Below are 24485 nucleotides of genomic sequence, written 5' to 3'. Positions count from 1 at the left end.
AAAAAAAAAAAAAAAAAAAAAAGGGGGGGGGGCATCTTCTCCACCTGCTCACTGCCTTAGGAAGCTACCCCATATGGACATCAACAGGATCCCGCTCCCACTGACTTCAGCCCATGGAAAGTTCTTGAAGAAGATCAGAGACAGGGAGGAGGGCAAGGAGGTCAGGGTTTTTAATACCCAGATTCCTTCCTTGTGTGGTTGCATCACGGTGGCTATATCCTGGACAATCGCAGCTCCTCTCAAGACAGCCCTCTCCACACAGATCCCTCCCCTGGGTTCTGGCAACTACTCTTTGCCTCACCCCCCCCCCCCCCCCCCCCCCCACGAATCCAATGTTCAGGAACATCCATACATGACTCTGGCTGCCCCTCCCCCCCCCGCCCCCCCCCCCACCCAGAGGGGTTAGGAGAGCTGCTGTTACCAGCTCATGGGCATCATTCTACTCTTGTGGTTTCCTTCTACCTTTGTCAAGAGCCCTTTTATTCAACACCCTCACCTTGTCTTAACGTAAGTGTGCCATTAAGGACTCTTCTGATGGTAAAATATTAATTAAAAAATAATTTTTAAATATGATCTCAAGGCAATGAGAAATGTATACAGGCACAAAACTTTTAAATACATGAAAAGTTCTCTTACATTGCGACATATTTTTTTCCCATGAGCTACAACTATCTTGCGCATCAGATATTATCTAAGTCCACCACATGATAAGTTGAATGAATGCGTGTTATTCTGATTTTTTTTAAGTGATCTACTCCTAACCACACAGCAAGAACTGAAATTACACTTATAACAAAACCAGCAACTTTTTTACTTTTCTAACGTACAACTTCAAAAACAAGAAACCCGAAACCTTCCAGGACTGTCATCTAAGGACTGCTTTCTCACTAATGATCAACAAAAGCAGCAGATGTAAGATTCATGTGTGGCAAGAATAACAGGGTTCAGAGGAGAGATGGGCTCTGGGCGTCTTTCTGATACCAAATCTGCTCTGTCCTCCCTCCCTTATTTCTGTTTGCCTGCTGACCCAGCCTGTCCCCATCATACAGAGAAATGAGCTACAAGACACTCAAGTGTGGAGAAGATCTGTTTTACCTCCTAGTAGGATTTATCAGCAGACACCACACAGATGGGACTGCTTTACACTATGTGGCTTGAGGCAACAAGCCAGATAGTGTAACAAGCCATAGGCATTCTGTTTTACGTAGTTTTTGTAAAAACAAAAACATCCGACCCTTAAATGAGATAGTGTAAGTGAAAGTACTTTTAAAAATTAAGGGTATACAGCACCTAGCAGTTAAAAAATGTTGCTGCCAAAGACTATTTACTAACAAGCAAGTTAAAAAAAAAAAAATTTATGAAATAATACTCATGGTATAATCCCATTTTTAAAATGTGAGTTCAACTGCTCAGAGATTTTTTTTTTTAATAAAACAAGAAAATACCAAAATACTAACAGTGCTTGTTTCTGCATAAAGACATTTCAGTCTTATATTTTTCTGTTCACCTCTATTTTCTAGGATGAAGATGTATTACTTTTATAATAAGGAAAAATATTTAAAGAATAAAGGAAGGCACAGAGGCAAAAGGGGTGCTTTGCAAATATGGAGTACTATTAACACAGAAGCAAGGATTAGTAATCTGAGGCCAAGGGAAGGAAGATACCTTTGGGTGACAGGCTTTCCTAGGGATTTCTCACCAAGGGACTGACAGGTCCTTTAAAAGCAGGCAACAATAGGTTCCCTCTGCATGTGGAGCCGACTCTGGACATATTTTCCAAAACCAAGTGCATCTTTCATCTTGTCTCTTGTACTCCCCACCTACTGCTCCCGCCCCGACTCTCCCTACTGCCTGATCATCCAAACTAGGATCATGAAGTAGGTGATGTTTGTTACCTGGCATCTTCCTCACCAAACCCTGCCTCTCCTATCAGCTACCTCCATGATTCCATTCTTTTCCCACTGCTCACATGGGACAGAAGGTCTAATTGCCTGGAGCCTGGGCCAGCATAGTTTATCTTACAAGAAGTACAACAGACCTGTAGGGACAAGACTAACTCTAGGGCTCCTTCACCGGCAGTTTTTCCGAAGGTGGTCATATCCATGCTGCCTCGCCCTTTCATGGTGGCTAAGAGCTGCTCTCCTCTCCCAGGACACAGGTGGGAGACAAGGCTATGACAGATGCAGCATTTGCAAGAGCAAAAGCTGGGACAGAATAAAGGTAGGACGAGGGGTAAAGAAGGCTGATAAGGTGAGTCTTACCGTAAGTATATGTGAAAGGGTATCAACTTAAAAGACCGGGAAAAGAAGAAAGAATAAGAGGGAGAATCAATGATCCCTCCCCACAACCATAAACCCCCCCCCCCAATCAGAAACCCCAAAGAAACAGAGTCCCTTGGGTGAGCGTGAGGATCCTTTTCTAAAAGTGAACTAGGCTAGTCTACAACTGGAGCCCTTGCAAAACTTCAGTCAACAGGCCGGAAAGAGGCCCCCTTTCCGTTCCACGCACAGTACCTTGGCATGATGCAGGTCGACTCCATACATGGAAAGCCTCTTGGCATTTTCTAAGAACTGAGAATCAGCTTGTGCTGGAGATAAACCCCTAAGAATGAAAAGAAACAATATTATCTTACTGGTGGATGCAAAGCAAATGTAACCAAACTAGAGAAAGGGGTGCATGAGCTTGGAGAGTTTGGGGTGCAGTAGCCCAGCTAAATGTGCAGACAAGGAGGAATCAGGGAAGAAGGCTCAACTCTCAACCTCCAGCATTTTTCTCTTAAGATCCTCCGATATGAATCTACTCACTGCAAGGATGTGGCCCTCCACACTTACCCTTTTTACCTTAGAAAGTTGCTTTCATTTTTTTCCACTACGGAAAAAGCCCCAGCAATAGTGGGTACAACATAAATTAACTTTAAAAATAAAAGAATAAAAAAATAGAAAGTCATTTCATCCTTCCGAAATAGATAAATTCTCTCCTTAATTTTATTTCATTACGACTGACGATACTAAAGATGAGAAGTACTTGGGCTTGATGTTACACGTGACATGTTCCAACTAAACAAGTCTTAAGCTCCTAGAAAGCAGGATCCCATTAATTTTCATATTCCCCATGGCATTTCAGCACCTGATAGTTCAATTTCAAAATATATAATACATGTCTACTGAACAGACTTGGAACGAAGTTAATAAGACAATATTTAAAGTCAAATACTGCATTTTTTTTTTTTTAAAGAAAAGTCAGTGAAGGTAGTCTGTTTAAAAAACTCTAATCTCTGAAAGTTCCTTTCAAATCATTTCAGTCGAAATTTTTGAAAACTTCAATTCTGCCACATGGGACAAGTTAAAATTTCGTAGCTGGGAGTTTTAAAAGCTCATGCTTAAGAGAACCATTTGTTTTCACAGATGTAAAAGTTCTCAAAGTGTGACATGGTATTTAAGTAATTAATAACCCTCAGTTAAACCAAAAGTCATCTTCTGTGGATAGAGAAACCACCTGTAGATTTACTACCCTTAACGCCCATTACCACTCACATTTCTGACTCAAATCCTGATGCCTCATTATCTCCCTGGCTTTCTTATCAAATATGGTAATAAAAATAATTAAAAGGCAGAAGAAATGTATAATCAATGCCAAACAAGTACGTGCGTATGTTTGTTTCAGGTGTGTGTATGTGTATGTGTGTGCACGTGTGTGTATGAAGGGAGAGGACTGGAAGTAGGGCACAGGAGATATCATAGGGAAAAGTATAAATTTTTTTTTTTTTTTTTTTTTTTTTTTTTTTTTTTTTTTTTTTTTTTTTTTTTTTTTTTTTTTTTTTTTTTTTTTTTTTTTTTTGTGGTACACGGGCCTCTCACTGTTGCGGCCTCTCCCGTTGCGGAGCACAGGCTCCGGACGCGCAGGCTCAGCGGCCATGGCTCACGGGCCCAGCCGCTCCGCGGCACGTGGGATCTTCCCGGACCGCGGCACGAACCCGTGTCCCCTACATCGGCAGGCGGACTCTCAACCACTGCGCCACCAGGGAAGCCCAGTAAATTTTTTTAATAAATGAAAACATTTAGTCTCATGAGCGCAGTTCCTCATATTACAGTCATAAAGACAATGGAAGGCTGTCTCAATGACTCCAAGTTATCTTGACTAGCACTAGGTGAAGCTCCACAAGGGCAAACTGAATAATCCCATCAACTATGCTCAAATGTCCAGCAAATGCTATAAGGGAAGCCATTTAAGCCCACCACGGTCACTCTCTCCAGTAAGCAAGTCTACAGACCTGTGGGTCTTATGCAGCTCTGCCACTTTCTCTTCCAGTTCCTTCGTCTGCGTAGGGGCAAACTGGAAGTCACTGAGGTCATGACTGCCATGCTCTTCTGGGTCATAGTCCCCAAGTTCAGCCTGCAGTGTGTACGATCCCAGGAGGGCATGCGTCACAAACGAGCAGGGCAGGCGGCCTGAGGCAATGTCCTCCCGGAGCTGAAGGCACAAGAAGTATCTGTGAGGAACAGGGGACAAAAGGGTGGGAGAACAGTTAATTAAGATTGTAGCGCTCATAAATATGATTCGGATGTTTCTCTGAAACAAATATATAATATAGGCACTCTTCAAATGCAGAACAAGAGAAGTGTTTTGTAATAAGAAGCCCACCTTCCTCCATGGACTCCTAAACTTGTGACTTGTTTACAAAAAATGCATCTAGAGGGCAAAGTAATAGAGTGGAAATTCTGAATTGCTATTCAGGCAACAGTGGATTTTTACTATTACAAAAAAAGAGTTTTGTGACTGCAGGTGAAATTCTAATCACTTGGTCTCCTTGGCTTTAAAACTGTAATCAAGATTAGCATGCTCTTCAAAAGTTATAAAGACTAATAAAATTTAACAAATAGCTACAGTTCCTCATTCAGGATTTACATGAAAAGTTAAGGTCACCCACCCTTTATCCTCTCTACGCTTTTCATACTAATTTCTTTTCCTGAGACCCTTTAACAACAATCATAAGTCAGTCTCTACTTGGAAGCCCTTACTTGCCCATTTACCCTATCTAAAGAGGCAGCTAATTCAGTTTACAGTAGAAAAATCATGGGCTTCAGAGCCTGGCAGAGATGACCATGTGACCTTGAGTAGGCTAATTTACTTGCCTGAGTCTAACTTCCCACCTGTAAAATGGGAAGAACTCTATTTCCCTTTAAAGATGAGGATAAAAAATTAGATAATATAAATAAAAGACATTGCATGGTACCTGGCAATAGATAACTAGTAGCCATAATCATAATAATGTTATTATTAGTTATAATAACAATCATTCAGTGTTCCAAGTGGATTATTACACAGTTATAAAAGATTCTGGCTTTTACTAAATAACATGCAAAAACACATTACTTATATTTTTTGAGGGTTGGGGGGGGTCCCCCATCAACTCCTTTTGTTAACATTTGAAAACCTAATTTCTAGTCTTGAACTGAACCACTTGCTAAGGTTACCACTGACTCCTCCCAAGAAAATGGCAGCACCCTCCCTCATTCTTGAAGACACTGCCATTCCTATTAGCTGGTGGCTTCTTCCTGTGGATGCTTTTGCCTGGCGGGGTTGTCATGGCTCCGCCCTCCTTTTGCCTCTACCCCCGCCATGGTCAAAGGGGCACGCTGCCTGTGGTCCAGGGCTCTTGCTGTTGGGTCAGAGAGCACGTCCCAGAACACGGCATCAGCCATACCCCAGTTACACCTGTATTACCACCCAAATCTCCTGTCAGGCAGGGCAGGGATTCTGTTTATCATCATCATAAGCCCACAGTTATTAGCAAAGTACTTGCCACATGACGAGTGCTCCAGAATTTTCTAAGAATGAAACTCATCTCACTATCACTACAGTCTGAGTATTTTTAAGCACTGCAGTAGCTCTCTTTCCAAGGAGAATTATGTGTTTCCTTGACCCCTGGAACAACATGAGCATCACTGCTTTGTTTTAGCAAACTAAATTTTAAACTACGATTCCATGTTATCCTCAAATTCTCTTGGTCTAATCAAGCATATCACTAGTTCTCCACATTTTACAGCACTGTTAAGACCTAAACACAAAGAGTCCATCTATTACTAAAATCTTGTTTCTCCTCCTTATATTAGTATATCTACTTTTCACATTGATCCTTTCTTGTTTTAAAGCCTATGGCTACGGCCCGAAAACTTCAAACAAAAGCTGCAACAGCCTCCTGAGTTTCCCAAGTCCATCTCCTTCATACAGCAGGACAGATCATTCTTCAGACACAATTCTGAACTGTGTTCTCGCCCTCCTCAAAAGCCTATCCCACCTTCTAGATGTTCACTCAAGTCATAGTGAAGATTTCAATCGTGATATTTAGGCTGCAAAGCCACAGGCTGGTCTCAGGCTTTTAGTTAGCTCACGAGACTACTATTTCATTCTTCCCCAAACACGCAGGGAGACTGTTCAAGGTCCCTCTAAAAAGAAAACCAAAGCACTTTACGGATGCTATAAAGTTGCAATCACAAAGGATTATCATCCCCAAACGAATCACTGCAAGGAGGAATGCATGTACAAAGAGGGCGCTGGGTCACAAAGCCCCAGTTATGTGCACTGTTCAAAGGCCCTCCCGCAGTGAGGCCTACGTGCGTATCCTACGTACAGCAACCTGTCAAGTTTCGTGCTCTTAAGCAGCTCACTGCGTAGTTACAAAAGCTGCTATTTATTATTTACTAGCTGAAGCTAATTCAATCAAAACTTAATTAGTATCAGTAAATCCTTATTCAACAATAACCAGTAAAGGAGGGGGTGGGGGGGAAAGGCCTGTCATTTATCCAATCTTGGAAAAACATCTCCATTATTCCTAGTTCACATGGATATCATGCACTTGCTTAAATATCTACCCAACTTCACATCTGATGACAAAACTGGCCTAGCAGAAAACGTCAAGGACACAGGAACCACCGGAATCAAAAACAGAGTCTTTGGCTAACACCCTCTAATTTTCCAAAAGTATATAAACAGAATGCAGTTTTCCTTGGCCAGGTAAATAATCTTTTAAAAATATATACAAATCACTCTACAGACGTACTCTTACCAGAGCTAAGAATTTCAATCTCTGATACCCAGCTTAAATAGGGCTAAGATATCAAGGTACTCGTGGACTCTAAATGTTCCTTGTTCCCATTCAAACACTTAGTCACTCTCAAAATCAGTAAATGCTCTCTTGCTCCTAAACTGAAACTTTTATTTGCAATTTAAGCATGTGTCTGTATTGTCCAGATAATCTCGGATGGAAATGAAATAGCTACTGACTCTTACATAAGCAAGCCTACCTTATTAGTTTTTTATTCTGGGGAGCAGATGTGTGTGTGTGTATGTAAAAATTACAGTTCAAGAGACTTCCAAAAATTAACTTTTACAAAGTTTTTCATTTTTCTACCTTTATATAATGTTTGTAAGCTGAGATTAGTGGTACACAGGCACACATGGGTTACACGATAAAAACTATCTTAGTATGAAAATCTGAAATATTAAATACCAGTGATTTTTGAAAGTATAACATAGGAAACAAAGTTGCTGCAATTTTTTTAAAAATATTTACTTATTTATTTGGCTGTGCCGGGTCTTAGCTGCGGCATGCGGGATCTAGTTCCCTGACCAGGGACAGAACCCGGGCCCCCTGCATTGGGAGCTTGGAGTCTTAACCACTGGACCACCAGGGAAGTCCCTGCTGCAATCTTAAAAAAACATTCCATTACTTGAATATAAATGGGAAGTTAAAGAAAAGTGAATAAAATTTCTGAAACTATAAACATTTCAAACTATTTTGGAATATCCACTTCCAAGGAAATTTCTAAAACTCAGCCTAAGAAAAAATGTTTTGGTTTTAATCCTAAAATTACCACCATTCCCCAACAGGGCACTGAAATAAATGAGAGCTGTAAGTAAAGAATCATTTTTAGGGGCTTCCCTGGTGGCACAGCGGTTGAGAGTCCGCCTGCCGATGCAGGGGACACGGGTTCGTGCCCTGGTCCGGGAAGATCCCACATGCCGCGGAGCGGCTGGGCCCGTGAGCCATGGCCGCTGAGCCTGAGCGTCCGGAGCCTGTGTGTCCGGAGCCTCTGCTCTGCAACAGGAGAGGCCACAACAGTGAGAGGTCCACGTACCACAAAAAAAAAAAAAAAAAAAAAAAAAAAAGAATCATTTAGTATAAATGTAAAGTACCTGGTGATATCTTCAGTCAACTGAGAAGGATCAGGAGGATAAAACTTCACATTAAAGCTGAACAGCCAAGGAAGGCCTGTAATTATTAAAGATCATTATTATTTATGCAACCAACACAATCACCATTTATAACAATAAAACTTAAAGGTCAATGTTCAAATAGTATAGATCAGTCCTGCTATAAATCAATTTACAGAATTTTTTTAATTTAAATATCATTTACAAAACAAAAATGAAGTGAAAAATAAAGTAAAAATCCATTCCGTAAATAACCCATCATCAAAGAATAATAGGTTCACTTTTTTATAAACATTTACTGGTATGTCAACAAATGTTTTATATGGTGATCTAGTATGCAAACATTTTAATATAAACTTCATGTAATAGTTCTGAGGTAAGATTTTTTAACCACAGGATCTCTAGATGCCAAATATTCTCCACACTTTAAAAACAACAAAAAAAGAGGGCTTCCCTGGGGGTGCCGTGGTTAAGAATCTGCCTGCCAATGCAGGGGACACGGGTTTGAGCCCTGGTCCGGGAAGATCCCACAAGCCGCGAAGCAACTAAGCCCATGTGCCACAACTACTGAGCCTGCGCTCTAGAGCCCGTGCACCACAACTACTGAGCCCGTGCGCCACAACTACTGAAGCCCATGTGCTTAGAGCCCATGCTCTGCAACAAGAGAAGCCACTGCAATGAGAAGCCCATGCACCGCAACGAAGAGTAGCCCCTGCCCGCTGCAATTAGAGAAAAGCCCGCGCTCAGCAACAAAGACCCAACACAGCCAAAATTAAAATAAATAAAATAAATTTATTTTTAAAAAAAGAAATTAGGATTTCTATATTGTTGGGGGAAGAGGAGTAATGATCAAATGATCACTGTAACTATTCAAGAAATGATGGGCTTCCCTGGTGGCGCAGTGATTGAGAGTCCGCCTGCCGATGCAGGGGACACGGGTTTGAACCCCGGCCCGGGAAGATCCCACGTGCCGCAGAGCGGCTGGGCCCGTGAGCCATGGCCTCTGAGCCTGCGCATCCGGAGCCTGTGCTCCACAACGGGAGAGGCCACAACAGTGAGAGGCCCGCGTACCGCAAAAAAAAAATATATATATATTAATGGGCTACTGGAAGGGAGAGAGTGATATAACGTAACAATACTTAAAGACAATAAAAATATTTCCCAGGTTTTATAAAGTAGGCTTAAGAATACTCATATAGTGAATACAGTAAACAACCATGCCATAATGACTTAACGAAAGTTAAAACACTGCTATTTATACATTACCATTTAACTTATGTTCGATTTATCATGCTTCGGATGGCTTTAAAAACAAAACAACAACAACAACAAACAAAAACACTCAACTCTGGGGACAGGGCAGGTATTATTTTCGTAAAGGGATCAAAATAATTCCAATGGTCTGAATTCAGAGTTATACTCAAAGTTCATGGTATCTCCAAATAAAAACATAAAAACGTGTGTGTGTGTTATTTCATTTCACACATATTTGAAGGCCTCACAGTTGCTTTCATTTAGGGACTTGAAGAAAAATTTCTTGAATCCCATTCTCTTGCTCAATGGATCATTTTGTTCTTTTCTCACCGCAGACACGCTAACTTCTCTCCTACTCAGAAGTCAATGAAGAGTTATTGAATAGCTACTGTGACTACACAGAACTCTTGCTGGATTTTGGCTCAATACATCATTATTCTACTAATAACACAAACCTGCCAAATTTAATAAACAGATTTAAGTTCCCTCTATACATTTAAAACATCATAAAAAAGATATAGAACTTTCTTGAGTATTAAGAGACATGCCATTTCTTGGCCAGTAGCACCAGGTTGGCTGTGATGCATATGTACTTCTTCAAGGTAATTACTAACCCATAATTAAGCAAAGTCACCACAGGATTATCATATCATTTCTTAATGGATCTTTATTTATTTGTTTCCGAGGTATTAACACCAGCACATGCTTACCTCAATATGACAACAGGGACAAGTTTCTAATAGAACACATATTTCAGGTTCTATTTCCAATTCTAAAGTTGATAAAGTTGTACCGATAATGCTAAGCTCTTTATTTAGTTATGTATTATCATTTTTACCTAGCTACATAAACAGTCTATCTAGCTATGAATTGTTTACATATTAATACAGGCAAGCCTAAGATATATAGCCTTATATATCTCTATAGCCTTATATATCTCTATAGCCTTGTTTGTGTACATTTGAGAAAATAAAGATTTTTAGGCAACTTTTACACAGAAACTGATAGGCTGTCAGTTGTCAAGAGTAACTCAAAAAAGATTAATGTTTACCGCTGTTAACTGAATGACAATAAATCACTGCAGAGGTTGGGCTAAGATAGAACAAACAGTTCTTTCATCCATTTTAACACAAGCAGAAAGAAAGAGGTAAAATGCAACAGCTAAAACTTCATTTCCTCAGCCTACTTTCATGATCAGGATGGTACAGGATTCCATTTAGGGAACTAGTTCCAATAGTCTGAAAATGCCAAATCCTGTGTTACTGTTATTCCTCTTGCCAAACCACAAGGGCAAAAGTCCTGAAATAACTCTAAAAAAAAAAACTTCACAAATAATCAAAACGTAAGACCGTGATTCATAATCAGCAGGATAGAGTCTTGCCTTCCAAAAGTTAGGATAGCTCCATGACTCTGAAGTGAGTAGCACACAAACATAATCCAACAAAAGCCAAAGCAAAACTATAGGAAACAAATTCAATGGAACATCAATCATGTTTCAGAGGTTATCCTGTTCCGTCCATGGTTTGGGTCACTTGGCAGGTAGGGTTTCAGAGAAAGTGAAAGAACCAAGCATCCAGACCTTTTTGAATTCACGCACTTTGCAGAGTTTTAACCACCGCAGAAGGGACTAGAAAAAGTTCCGAAGCTTTCTGGTACAGTTTCTTCCATAGTATAAGCATAATGTATCTCTGTCTAATTACTCCTTTTCCTTACTTTCCCCCTTTTCTATTATGAAGCAAACATGAATGGATGAAACACCAAGATAATAAATGCAGGGCAGAGGGGTGGGGGAGGGAGGGAGGGAAGGATGGAAAGCCAGGGATAACAGTCAAAAGATAGGGTGAACAACCACCCCAGTTAGCACTAAAAGTCCCACATCCTGAGAAACCCCTCAGGCCCTCACAGTCCTGGGCAAATCAGGAAGGTCACTCTAATCAAAGATATTTTAAAAATGAAAAGAAAGATGAGTCTACAAGGAGAGGAAATAGGAAAAATAAGGTGTACACTCAGTGGAAAAAAAAAAAAAAAAAAAAAGGAGAGTAGAGAAGGAAAGAAATGATAGGAACACTCCCAGAATTATTAATAATTTGAGAGAGAAAGAAAGAAAACAAATGTGGAGAATTGAAAATGAGATGGAAGGTAGACAGAAAGGAACCGAAGGGAAAAGCATAGATGTGTTTCCAGTGTTTTAACGTTGGGAATAATAAAGCTGGGAATAATAAATAAGTAGGGAAATGAAACCAACAGTGCAAAGAGCATCCTGCAGGCTGGCACTCAGGGAAATGGCTTCTCCCTGGACAGCTCTGGGGCCCACCGTCCAAAGGGCTGGTATGAATTTTGTTCTCTTGTCTGAACAGTCCAGCTGTTTGTGGCTGCCTCCCTTTTCTGCTTAAGTCATTCACAGACCCTGAAGTAATTTAAGTAGCCAGATCCCCTATCAGAGATTGTTCTGAGGTGATAATGATTCGTGATGCAGGTATCACAAAACCAGTCACAGGAGGGAACTGAAGCTGGTTAGATAGAGTGGGACACATAAGTCACTTAGGGAGACGACACTAAGGACAAATGGGGAAATGGAAGAAAGGGACAAACAAAACTAAGAACAAACCCAGACTCAGAGCACAAAAAGTAGCCAAAGGAGGAGAGAAGGCAAACACCTCAGAGGACTGGAAGGATCATTCTGCATGCCCTTCACTCCTCAAATCCTCACTCCAGGACATCCAGAAACAGTGTATCCATATGCCTCTGGAGGCAGAGGCATGCTTACTAATTAAACTAATTGGACACACAGCCAAAATCAAGCAGACAAAGCAAGAGTAATAGGGCTCTCTTGGGTACATTTCACATAAAAAGGGAGAGTTACAGAAAAGCAGCTTCTCATACTTTTCCCCCAGAGATAAAGATCAGGTGTTGCTTCACAGTGGTAGACACTGTGAGGGACTATTTAAGAAGCGGAGTCTCCAACCTCTTGACCAGGAGTCCCTAAGCCATGACCAAGATAAAGTCATGATTCTACAGAAATACTGTTGAGTCTCAACTTCCTATATGATATGAATGCAAAACAGAGCTGATCATTCTATCACCATCTTATTCTAGTTTACATTCCTGTGAATTTTAGTAAAGATAGAAAAACACAGATGTAAAGATTAACTTGATAACTTCAAAGTATGATGATTTAATACTCACTTCGCAGCTGTCTCTTCATTTCTTTTGCGGGATCTAGCCAGTTCTGCAGGGGGTGAAAAAAAAAGGTTAATTAACCCATAAGGAGTAGTCCAGAGTCCAAAATGGAACAGTTTACAGTTCACATACTTATTTAAGTGTAAACATTTTAACAAAGTCCTATGCAAACAGCTACTAGCATTCCACTGGGCTCAGTACTGGTTTGTTTTTGAATGCGTGTTTGTGTGTGTGTTATAAATATTAAAACACTTTAAGGTGGGTCTCTTGGGCCTCATTTTCTTGGATGTGAAATCAAACATCTACCCAAATGACTAGACGTAATACATCTACATCTACATCTAGTCTTTATTCTATGGTAGTACTGCCAGCAAACAGCCCCTGTGGACACTGAAATGAGAGCTCAGTCAAGGACAATAATTGGCTCTTATTCATGGATAAAATGTGAATTGGAAACTACTGGTTAAAAGTACACATACCCCAATCAAACACAATTATCTCAACTCCTAAAGCCAATTCCTCCTTAAACTTTGTTTCTGCCTGCAACGGTACAACGCCACGGAGTACTGTCAGATTGGAGCCAGTATTTTCCGTCCAGGAAGATTTAAACATCCTTTTAAAACTTCATTCCAAGTTGAAAGTCACAATCATAAGGAACTCCCTTTCACTTTTCCTTTATTTCCACTCTTTGAGAAAGTTAAAAAAGATTCTAGGAAACCACTACAATATCTTAAAGCAAAAAAGACCAAATTTGAACTACTAGGTTCAAACCCTCTAAGGACATTACATATTTGTTTTTTAAAGCTACAGGCAAAAGATGTATCCAATAAAATAAATTTGCATGTGTGTGTGTGTGTTTATGTATATGCTGTATGTATGGGTTTTTTAAATACCTCTACCTTATCCACAAGTCATTATTAAAGTTCACTTTATCTTCACTAATAGAACAATTACATTTTTGAGATATATTAAACTGACTCAAATAATTGGCTTTAGAATAAGTTTCATTCATTCTAAAAGCATCCCAAATCATGTATTATAACATCTGTGTTTAAAGAGAATTTTATTCAGATACATAAAGCAAACAATCAAAATGTTTACTGCTACACAGAAAATTATAACCTACTATCTTAACAGTATGTTGAATGGGTACAACGGAACATTAACTTACACACTATTAAGAAGCAGTAACAACAGGATGCTTTGAAAGCAAAGCTGCACAGACGCCCACGGGTCTTACTATACCATTCAGGGCCTGTACTCAGGGCAGCAAGGATCCAAGGTGTGCATGGCTCTGTTCTAACACTGGTTATATTCAACCCTCTCAACAAAGAGTTACCAGAGCTTGGTCTAAGTTTCATAGCACTGGTGGCCCAGCTGCATGGCCCACTGATGTGAAGGGCCAATGGGACCCTCTCACGGTACCTCCAGTGCTGTGTCAAGGAGAAGCTCTAATTCTCCCCCGAGAAGAGAGCCTGGCATTCAGCTTCCCGGCCCTGCAGCAGCTGTCCACGCAACAGCTGGCTCCCAAATGGCGGGCTATCATGAGGCACAAGAATGAGAAAAACACATCATTCAGCCTCTGGCCCAGACAGGGGAGTGGCTGGGGGAGAGGGAAGGAGAGTCAAAAGTGTTTTGGTATTTCGTCCAAGGACGTAACAACCACAGCAAGAAAAACTGAATCAGACACAACTCGTGCCAAACTGAAAAGGAGAAAAAATCCCTCAGAACATAAGCACAGAAGAAAGAAGACAGGGGAGGGGAAACTACTGGTCTTATTAAAGGCCTAGACACACACCCCTTCCAAATCCCCAGTTTCACTGTGTGACAATTGGTATAGATGTCTCTCACAGAACAGTAAAAAAAGATCTCTGTTCTCGGAGGAAGAGGGTGGAAGCAGCATCATCTTCTGTAACCCCAAGAAGTAACCCTGTGTCCCAGCCACACGGCACTGTCCATTCTCACACGAAGCACCAAAGCCTCGTACAAGTCACCTGACACTTTCTGCACAGCATGCAGAGAGTCAATCAGGCTCTGCAGACCCAGGAGTATGAGTAATAAGTTTCTGTGCACCAGCCAACCACATTCAGACTCGCTGTCATTCTCGGGCCACTTTCCACAACATTGCCAGGCACAGTATTAAGACCAAAGCGGCTTATTCTCTTTATTTCAGAGCCCAACCAAAAACTGAGCGGGCAGAGTTTACCTGATATGATCAAACAGCGGCAGCAGAGAGGACTTATTGCATCCACCGACCTGGTTTGCCCTTTGGTACCCATCTGCTAACCACACCCACTTCCACACTGTGAACTCCATTCCCACCCAGGAGTAAGGAGGTCTTTGCAAGGCCAGGATAGACCATTATTCCCTGCGTCCTTCACAGGACTTGGCAGTGCTAGGCAACCAGTGTAAGTACTAAATTAATACCTGTTGGCTGGTGGCCCACTGCTTGTCTCCTCCCTTCCCGTGCTGTGATCAATTTAAAAGACCACAGGTTATATTATTTGTCTTAGGTTTATTTTTATTTGAATAATTAGCTCCAATGAGCACTTAGATCATGAGTGGGATACAATTTTATTGCCTAGGGTCATAAATTCCTAAGTAAAAAAAACAAAAATGCCTTAACATGACTTTTAAAAGAAATATCAGTCTATTATCTGCATTATCAATTATAAGTAAATAGTAGACATAAAACGCTCTTTAACAGATAAATAATAAAAATGAATTTCTTGGTTCTGACACTTGAGGAGTGCTGGGTGGATCAAGCAGACACAAAAAGATGGAAAAACGCCATCTTACAGAATGACGTAAGTGCACACACTCACACACACCATGACAGCTTATAGCGCACCATTCCCATTTTTTAAAGATTTCGCTGCCACGTACATAGACTTTGGAACCAGAACTACATGGAGTCAAATTCTGGCTTTCCACTGACTCTGTGACCTTGGGCTCATTCCTTGTCTTCTTTAAGCCTCGGTTTCCTCAACCTCCAGATGAAGATCATATCATCTACCCCATGGGGTTGTTCTCTTCAAACATTCATTCAAATGCTTCCTGAAGAGTAAGTACACATGCAATGGACTTTATCTAGTGCCTTTAATAGTAGATGTTTTTTGGTAATGATAAAATTAAATTGTTCTATCACCTTTCAGTATATATCTCTTCTTCACACAATTTTTTATTTCCAAAGGAGATAGATTATATCTATTAAGGAAGTTAATATTTATGTGACTACCTCTACCCACAAAAAGTTAATAAATCAGACTCTGGATTCAAAAAATACGCTCACTGTAGTCATGGGCCAGATGAGATTAAAAATCAGACCCCTTCTCCTTAGAGAATCCTATCACAGGCTTCCAACAAAAGTAAATTAAAATTAAAATGTGGTCCTAGAATGTCAGTGTTATCAAATCACCTTAGAACATGAAATCAAGAGTCTGTGAATCAGCCGGGGGGAAAAAAATGTCACCTCTTTATCTTCATTAACCTTTAGCTGAAATTTAGCATTACTATTGATTATGAATGTAGGGGGGAAAACAAAAACAACCTGGCTAATGTCAGCAGTGCCTTTAGCTCTGTCACTCATAGGAATCAAAACTATTTCCACAGCACACTGGAGTAGTTGCAGATCTTAAAATATCATTTCTACTAATCAGTATTTTTGAAATCACAGTAGGGATTAGATATTGATGATGAATTTATCCCAATGTTTTAAATTAATATGTTGAGAATGTCATTTATTGGCTTCCTTTACAGGCCTGTTTTTTATAATCATACATTTCAAACACTGTTCTGAGAAGCGGCCCACAGAATTCACTAGACTGTCAAAAGGAATCTAGGCACAAAGAAAAAGTTAAAACCAAAAACCTGCCTTGGAAGGTTAGAGAAAAAATTTTTAACTAAGCAGCAAATAGCTATACACATTTTTTTTTTCACACTTAAGTCTTTCTGTCACTTAATTAGAGAAGCTCCTTAATTCTGCACTCTTACCCACTGCAAACCTGAGAGCGGAAAAGTCCTGGTTAACACCAAGTCTTCTGGCATTTCCCTATAATATTTTTAATACTGGTTCTCAGAAAAAGTGTTAAATAAAGGTGATTCTCAATTATCTTCCAACAACAGAAACATCTAGGAAAATATAGAAGTTTGATTATGAATCACTATATTTACATTCATAGGATGTTGGTGTTAGAAAAAACCTCAGAGACTATGGTCCAAATGTCCAGGCTGACTGCAAAGAGCCTCACTCCCACGTAAGAGGCTATGAGTACCAGAACACTCCTGCCACCAGTGAGCACCTGGAATTCCTCACTGCTAACAAGCTTCTGAGTGGTGACAATGCTGCTGGGCCCTGCACCACCATTTGAGTAGTAGAACCAGAGATTTCTTTTTGTGTAGAAATTCCTGTCTTTAATGGAAGTCAAATGTAGAGAGACATTTTTCAAGTCCTTTAACTGGCTTGTCAGGAAGACCTCCAGCCTTCACTGGTTAAATATTCTAATTGTTGACGGCCTCCTGCAGAAAGCCGGAGCAGGTGACTGCTTCTTACCCATCACACTAAACAGCTGTATCAAATAATGTCAAGACCCACAGTCTTTTTATTCCACAGAAGTGCTAACTACTTTCACCTGGCAAACATGAGCACTCAGGCCCATCAACAAGCAGCATCTCATCAGCAGTCTGAACATGCAGCCAGCTGCCTGTCTTGGGCCACTGACCACACTAGATTTAGAAAACAACTCAAGATACAGTCACAAAATCTATCTTTTAATTCCCTCCCTCCCCAAAATATCTATCTCACCTAATTCTCCTTCAGGGTAGATGCTAAGACCCCAGAGTTAGAAGTTTTTAAAATGCCTAGCCATGCCTTCAAAATTGGTGCTTGTCAATTTTGCCAGGTGAGAGAAATTAAACTTAATCCAACACACACCCTATTACCAAATGTTAAAAGTAAAGAATAATTTTGTCTAAAATCTGCATTTTCCTTTAAGAATTTATAGCACTGGGGCTTCCCTGGTGGCGCAGTGGTTGAGAGTCCGCCTGCCGATGCAGGGGACGTGGGTTTGTGCCCCAGTCCGGGAGGATCCCACGTGCCGCGGAGAGGCTGGGCCCGTGAGCCATGGCCGCTGAGCCTGCGCATCCGGAGCCTGCGCTCCGCAACGGGAGAGGCCACAAGGGTGAGAGGCCCGTGTACCGCAAAAAAAAAAAAAAGAATTTATAGCACTGAAGCAGATCCCCTTTATTATACCACTGTCTAAATTAAGTCTAAGAACACTGCCATCACGTTGGTGTTAGCAGAAACCTTACAGGCCCTCTGTTACAGTGAAACATTCACTATGCATCTGGGAGAACATGATTCCAACACCTGTCTGTGGTATTATAAGGTGTAACTGGATTGAATATAGAATTTTATTAAAGCATAGTTTATATGTGACAAACAGTTTAATACGAGAGTTTTTAGTTCTAGTTTCTGGGGGAGGAAATGGTCTGGCCATCAGAGAAATGCGTTAATCAATTTTCATAAACTTAGCTGTGGATATCAACTACACTTCAAACAAGCTCCCCTTTCAATATGACTTGAAGCAAAATGACATTAAAATCCCTGGGCTAGATGCCAAACTCTGTTAACGTCAAAAATTCAAGACAATGTTTTCCCTTTAAAGATAGTCCAAAATCCTTAATGATGGTTCCATTTAGACATGAATACAAGAACTACATGGACTGGGAATTCTGTGTATAAAAGAATAACAGGTTGCTTGATTTCACATATTTCTAATGAAATTTTCCATAGTAAAGTTTACATGAGTTCTCTACAGACATTAAAAAGTTCTAACACTAATAATGATAGGTTTTCATACTCAAGAGTAAAGTGGAAGGCTTCCAACCACGAGAGACACAGCACTACACTAAGATGACATATTCCTTTCCATGGAAAATTTTCATACAAATAACCATGGCTTTACATTATAATATGTTGAAATGATCAGTGACTGAAAACGTCCATAAATACAGATAATATTCAGCATTTTAAAAAGCAGTTTAAATTCCTATTTCCTATAGTATCCTATTGTTGAAATTGCATGAGCTGAGTTGGTGCAATAGTAATAATTTTCTATGGAAAAAAAAAGGACACGATACAAATCTATATTTGAAAAATAAGAGTTCTTTAGCCCAGACATCTTGAGGACTGGATTTTGTCTACATAAGCAAGAAGGAATAAAACAAAATACATACAACACAAAAGTTACAAAGGCAAATCAGATTAAATATGAATGATTAAATATATTGCCAATCACATGTGAGCACTGATTTCCTGAAAAGTGAGTATTTCAGAAAGGACACCCCGCTGTTTATTCTCCCACTGTTCTATAGTTAAAGCCTAGATAACAAAGTGTGCGCCTAATTTTGTGAGCATTTTCATCTCGAATTTTGTAAGAGAAACTACAGAGTAAAATAAGGAATTATGAGTTCCCTGTTTAGTATTAGCTTTTTTGTCAATGAGAACCTTATGGAGAACCCCTCCAAACTTAACCTTATCTTAAGAGTTTCTGCCCTAATGACCTTAGCCTCTCCTTGACCTCAGCCATCCCTTTTCACAGGTGAACACTCAGTCGTGTCACCACACAGAGTTCTCCACCTCATTAGATGTCATTGTTCCATTCTCAGATGCAATCATTTCCTCTCCTAAGTCTTCTAGCCAATTATTCTCACTGTACCTGCCTGTCGACTTCTTTGGACTTTCATCCCTTGGTCCCAGCCATTTTCTCCCAGCCTATCAGCCCATTTCAGCTTCAGTTATGTTCCTGTGATCCTATGAATAATCAGCTTGATAACCTGTGCATCAGGATCTCCAGTTTTCTCAATCTTTTGCCCTCTTACCATAACCACCACGAACATAACCAACTCCCCTTTAATACCCCATTTCTCCACTGTTATCCCCAGGGTGCAGAGAGCAATTAGAGAAGCACACAACAATGTATTCTGCTGCCATCACAGTTCTATGATCTCCAATCTCAGCTGGACGGTCAACAGCAATCACATCTCTCCTAAATCATTGGCTCGTCTACTTTCACTACCACAACCTCAAGTGAGGCTACTTTTGTGCTTTGGGTGAGCAGACCTGCTCATATTCCCTCTCTCAGACCTTTTTAAAGACAAGACTGGTTGTCTTACATCACTGTGTCAGCCTATCAGTGACTAATCATTTTCCTTAGGATAAAGGAGATCTCCCAAGCCTTGAAATATAGACATATAGCCTAGATAGCCCGACATAATCTGACCCCTTATCAACACCCAGTCTCCCCGCATTAACCACAACAGATGTCTGTCCATTTAGCAAGCGGTCAGCTATTCCTGCCCAGGGCCCTGTGTGTGTGCTTCCCATGTCCCTTCGCCCAAAGCCCACTCACACTTCAGATCTCTCCTTAAGCATCATTCTCTTCTAAGAAGTCTTCCCCGTTAATAACCTGAATCTTTCCTGTAGAACAGTAATCAAAATTTAGTAACTGTGTAATTCAGGTTTTTTTTACTCTGTCTTCTCAACTAGGACTAAGTGGGGACATCCATGAAGGCAGGGTCTGTGTCTTAATTATTTACTGCTAGAGCTGCAGAAGTACACTGGTTTGCACACAGGTAGTATTTTTTTTTAACTGTGGTAAAAAACACGTAACATAAAAATTTACCCTCTTAACCAATTGTTAGTGTACAGTTCAGTAGCGCTATAACTATATCACATTGTTGTGCAACAGATTCTAGAACTTTTTCATCTTGCTAAACACACTCTATACCTACTGAACAACAACTTCCCATTTTCTCCTCCCCCCACTCCCAGGCAACCACCATTTTACTTTGTTTCCATGGGTTTGACTAGGGATACCTCATATAAGGGACTCATACAGTACTTGTCTTTTTGTGACTAACTTCACTCAACATAATATCCTCGAGGTTCTTCCATGTTATAGGATGAACAAGATTTCCTTCTTTTGCGGGCCTCTCACTGTTGTGGCCTCTCCCGTTGCAGAGCACAGGCTCCCGATGCGCAGGCTCAGCGGCCATGGCTCACGGGCCCAGCCGCTCCGCGGCATGTGGGATCTTCCCGGTCCGGGGCACGAACCCGTGTCCACTACATCGGCAGGCGGACTCTCAACCACCGCGCCACCAGGGAAGCCCAAGATTTCCTTCTTTAAGGCTCAATAACATTCCAATCACCACACCTTGTATATGCCACAATTTGTTTATCCAATTCATCCATCAAGAAACATTTGGGTTGCTTCTATCTCTTGGCTATTGTGAGTAATGCTGCAACGAACACAGGTGTGCAAATGTCTCTTCAAGATCCTGCTTTCAATTCTTTTGGATATATACCCAGAAGTAAGATTGCTAGATCACTTGGTAATTCTATTTATATTTTTTTGAGTAACCTCTACACTGTTTTCCTAATAGCTGCACCATACTACCTTCCCATCACCAGTGCACAGGGATTCCAAATTTTTCACATCCTCAGCAACATCTGTTATTTTCTGGGGTTTCTGTTTTGTTCTTTTATAGCGGACATCTTAATGGGTGTGAGATGGTACACAGGTAGTATTTTAAAAATATTTGATAATGTCCAGATATACAGATGTTACACAGATAAAAGGTAAGGCCTCTACCCTCAAGAAGTTCCTAGAGCAATGGGGAGAAAGACTGATAAACAAATAAGGTTTGTGCTAAATGTCTACATGACTGAACTGTCAACTCAATCCTTGAGTTGGGGGCAGGAGGGATGGTGATGGAAAACAGTCAAGGAAAATCTCACAGAGTAGGATACCTAAGTTGGATCTTAAGGAAGAGTAGACATTCAGATAACAAAAAAATGAGAAGGATATTCCAAATGTAAGGGATAGTATGTTCACGCAGATATAGTACGGACTGGCAAAGCTCCCCTTAGGAGAGAAATTTGGAGTGAGTTCAATACAGACTGTATGTGAGAGGTTACTGAGAAATGGAGGTAAAGAAGTAGACGCAAGTCACATGACCAAGATTGTAATTCACACTAAGAGGGTTAGACTGTATCCATTAAATGGTTTGAAGCCAATGAGTGCCAAGATGGGATATGCCTTCTCGAGAGTTCAATCTAGCAGCAAGGTGAAGAATGATCACAGAGGCCTGAGACTGGACAGTTAGACCAGTTAGGAGGCTAATAAAATAGTCAAAGCAAGAGATGACAGGAGCCTAAACCAAAGCAAGAACTGTGCACAAACAGAACCAGAAGAGGGATGTTAGCAGATAGAAAAGACAGAACTTGTTGACTGATAAGCAATGAAAAGAGGTATAAAAAGTAGACGGAACCTCTCCTCACTCTTCAGGGAACAAATGAAGTTTAAGAGGAAGATGACGCGTTTGCTTTAAGACAACTGAGTGGAGTGTCCAGTAGGCAGTGAAGTATATGAGTCTGAGATTCAGGTGAAAGATACAGATTAGACACGTAAGAGTCAGCAAAATAAAAAGTAGTGAATCCTTCTATCTAAGCGCCACTCTTTCTCACGCAAATCTACTGTTCCAGAAATACCGTATGTCTTAATATAGCATATCCTATTTCTACTAACAGAACATGTTATTCTACATATTCTACAACATATTAGATGGTCTTCCTTTCTTAAAAAGATTAAATGCTCCTGTGAATGTACCAAGATGTAATCTCAGAAAAAGCTGGTAATGACAGCCAAATTTCCATCACTTTCTCTTTTGCAGCTCTGAGGGCCAACAGAAGGGCACATGGTTGGAAACACTATCAAGACTACCTTGTAATTTAAAGTCTAAAAAGAGCACCCAGTTTATTTAGTCGAATGTCTAATATGTTATTACTTCTAAGAAAAGTACTCTAAACAGAGTTCTAATGAGAATGCTCACACACTATTCAGCAGGCAGGCATGCAATTTAATTGTCTTTAGTTTAAATGTAGAATTAAACCACAAATTAGGTATCAAAGATTTCAAACTAAGTAAGTTGAGAAAATTTAATTTATATATAATTATCACTCTTAGTACCCTATATTTCATTACCAGGATGTATAAATACAAATAATGATGGCATGCAGGCAAATAAAATTTACAGCCTATATCCATCTACCAACTGACTGTGATGTGAATGTTAGGCGCTGTAAAGTGCACTGTGACCAAGCGCCCTGTGCATCCTCAGACAGAACGATCACATTGAGTCTGCCCACAGCCACCATCTAACAGACTTAAAAGGGCTTCACTTTAGGGTGTAACCCTCCTCCCACCATGTGAGGACACCATGAGAAGGCCCTGTCCACGAGCCGGGAAAGGGGCCCTCACCAGACACTGAATTGGCTGGCACCTTGATTTTGACCTTCTTAGGCTCCCCAGCTATGAGAAACACATGTCTGTTGTTTATAAGCCACTCAGTCTACGGTACTTTATTACAAAAGTCCAAACTGACTAAGACACAAGGCTAGAGGTTAAAGTCTGGTTAATTGCCAGAACTGGTAAATATTTCTCTCTTTTTAATATGTTTATGAAACGGAGAAGCCCTGAAGGTCCCTGGAATTAGCATCAAGCATTAGAGCACTCTGATGATCCTGCTTAGTAGTAACTTGGGAAATTCCTGGAGCAGAAACAATCTCAACACACTCCCGGTGCCAGGCAGATCTCCACAGGGTCCTGGCTGGTCAAATCGACCATCTGAGTCAGGCAGGGCCCTGCCTTTCTTTTTGCCCCCATTAACTCACACCACAGGGCAAGGAACACCTTCACCCCACACAACCACTAATCTGTTCATCAAGGCAAACACTCTCTCCAGACAAGAACAAATGGGTTTCCCTTGACACTTCTTCCAATATGCCTCCTTCCCTGCTTTGCAGACAAGCTGAATTCCTAGAATACAGGGGAATTCAAGAGCTAAAAATTCAACACAAAAATTTTAAAACCGGTTCTTTCAGTTTCTAACAACGAACGTAGTGTAAGATATTCCATTCTGTCTGCTTACGATATAAGTAGAAAAGCATACAAACACACAAGAGCAAAAAGTTATATGTGAAAACACAAGTTTTCAATCTTTCCAAATTTCTCCCATGAACATAAAATATGTCATAGTAAAAACATAAGTTATTTGAAAGCTAAATTTTACACAGGTTACCCACAGTATTTTTCTAAGATGATATAAACAAACTTGAAATAACTTCACTTACTTTCTGCTCAGGGTTCTCCCAAAACACAAGTCCAAAGTAGTCCTTCTCCAAGAGATTGAGATGTTCACACACTCTGTCAAATAACACTTGTCCCTTAGCACGTTTCTGAGGAAAAAGAACAATATCTTTACTTTTCAAGCACTAATGAGTCTGTGAGTACTGTAAACCAAGGGCATCATATCAGATAACATTATTTCGCATAAATTAATATGAAATGTTTATATTCCAATCCTCTTTTATCACAATACCGAAAAGCGATTCCTAACTTTTTCACTTTAGACTCCCCCAACACACACATAAAGCATGAATTCTAAAACGGAAGCACAATCAGCCTCTGTGCTTGACTGTTACTCCATGTCAATATTTCAAAAACTAAAAAAAGTAAAATGCTAAGAGTTCACTTATTCGTTTTTCAAATAGTTCAAAAATAGGTTCAAGCTGCCTCCCTCAGTTCCTCAAGATGGCTCATGTCACGTCTACAAGGTATACTCTCCCCAGGAAAATCATTTAGCTCCATTCCTCAATGTATCCTAACACAATTCATCCCATCAGCACTTAGGTTTGGTGTGTGTGTGTGTGTGTGTGTGTGTGTGTGTGTGTGTGTGTGTGTGTGTGTGTGTGTGTGTGTGTGTGTGTGTGTGTG

The 24485-nt window shown here is 40.4% G+C and overlaps 1 protein-coding gene across 3 annotated transcripts in view; it reads right to left on the bottom strand.

Annotated features, from left to right (window-relative positions):
* EPB41L2 (erythrocyte membrane protein band 4.1 like 2) overlaps positions 1 to 24485 on the bottom strand; it is a 98875-nt gene that overhangs the window by 39429 nt on the left and 34961 nt on the right. For all 3 annotated transcript variants that reach the window (XM_007456547.1, XM_007456545.1, XM_007456546.1), the window contains exons 3-7: positions 23843 to 23947; positions 12655 to 12697; positions 8197 to 8272; positions 4271 to 4489; positions 2514 to 2601 (exon numbers count right to left, since the gene is read on the bottom strand). In XM_007456547.1, the coding sequence (XP_007456609.1) occupies positions 2514 to 2601; positions 4271 to 4489; positions 8197 to 8272; positions 12655 to 12697; positions 23843 to 23947 (531 nt within the window). The remainder of the gene's footprint in view (positions 1 to 2513; positions 2602 to 4270; positions 4490 to 8196; positions 8273 to 12654; positions 12698 to 23842; positions 23948 to 24485) is intronic.

The sequence above is a fragment of the Lipotes vexillifer genome, unplaced genomic scaffold (assembly GCF_000442215.2).
Source record: "Lipotes vexillifer unplaced genomic scaffold, Lipotes_vexillifer_v1.1 scaffold438, whole genome shotgun sequence".
Lineage (NCBI taxonomy): Eukaryota > Metazoa > Chordata > Mammalia > Artiodactyla > Lipotidae > Lipotes > Lipotes vexillifer.
This window is presented reverse-complemented; position numbering and strand designations above follow the sequence as displayed.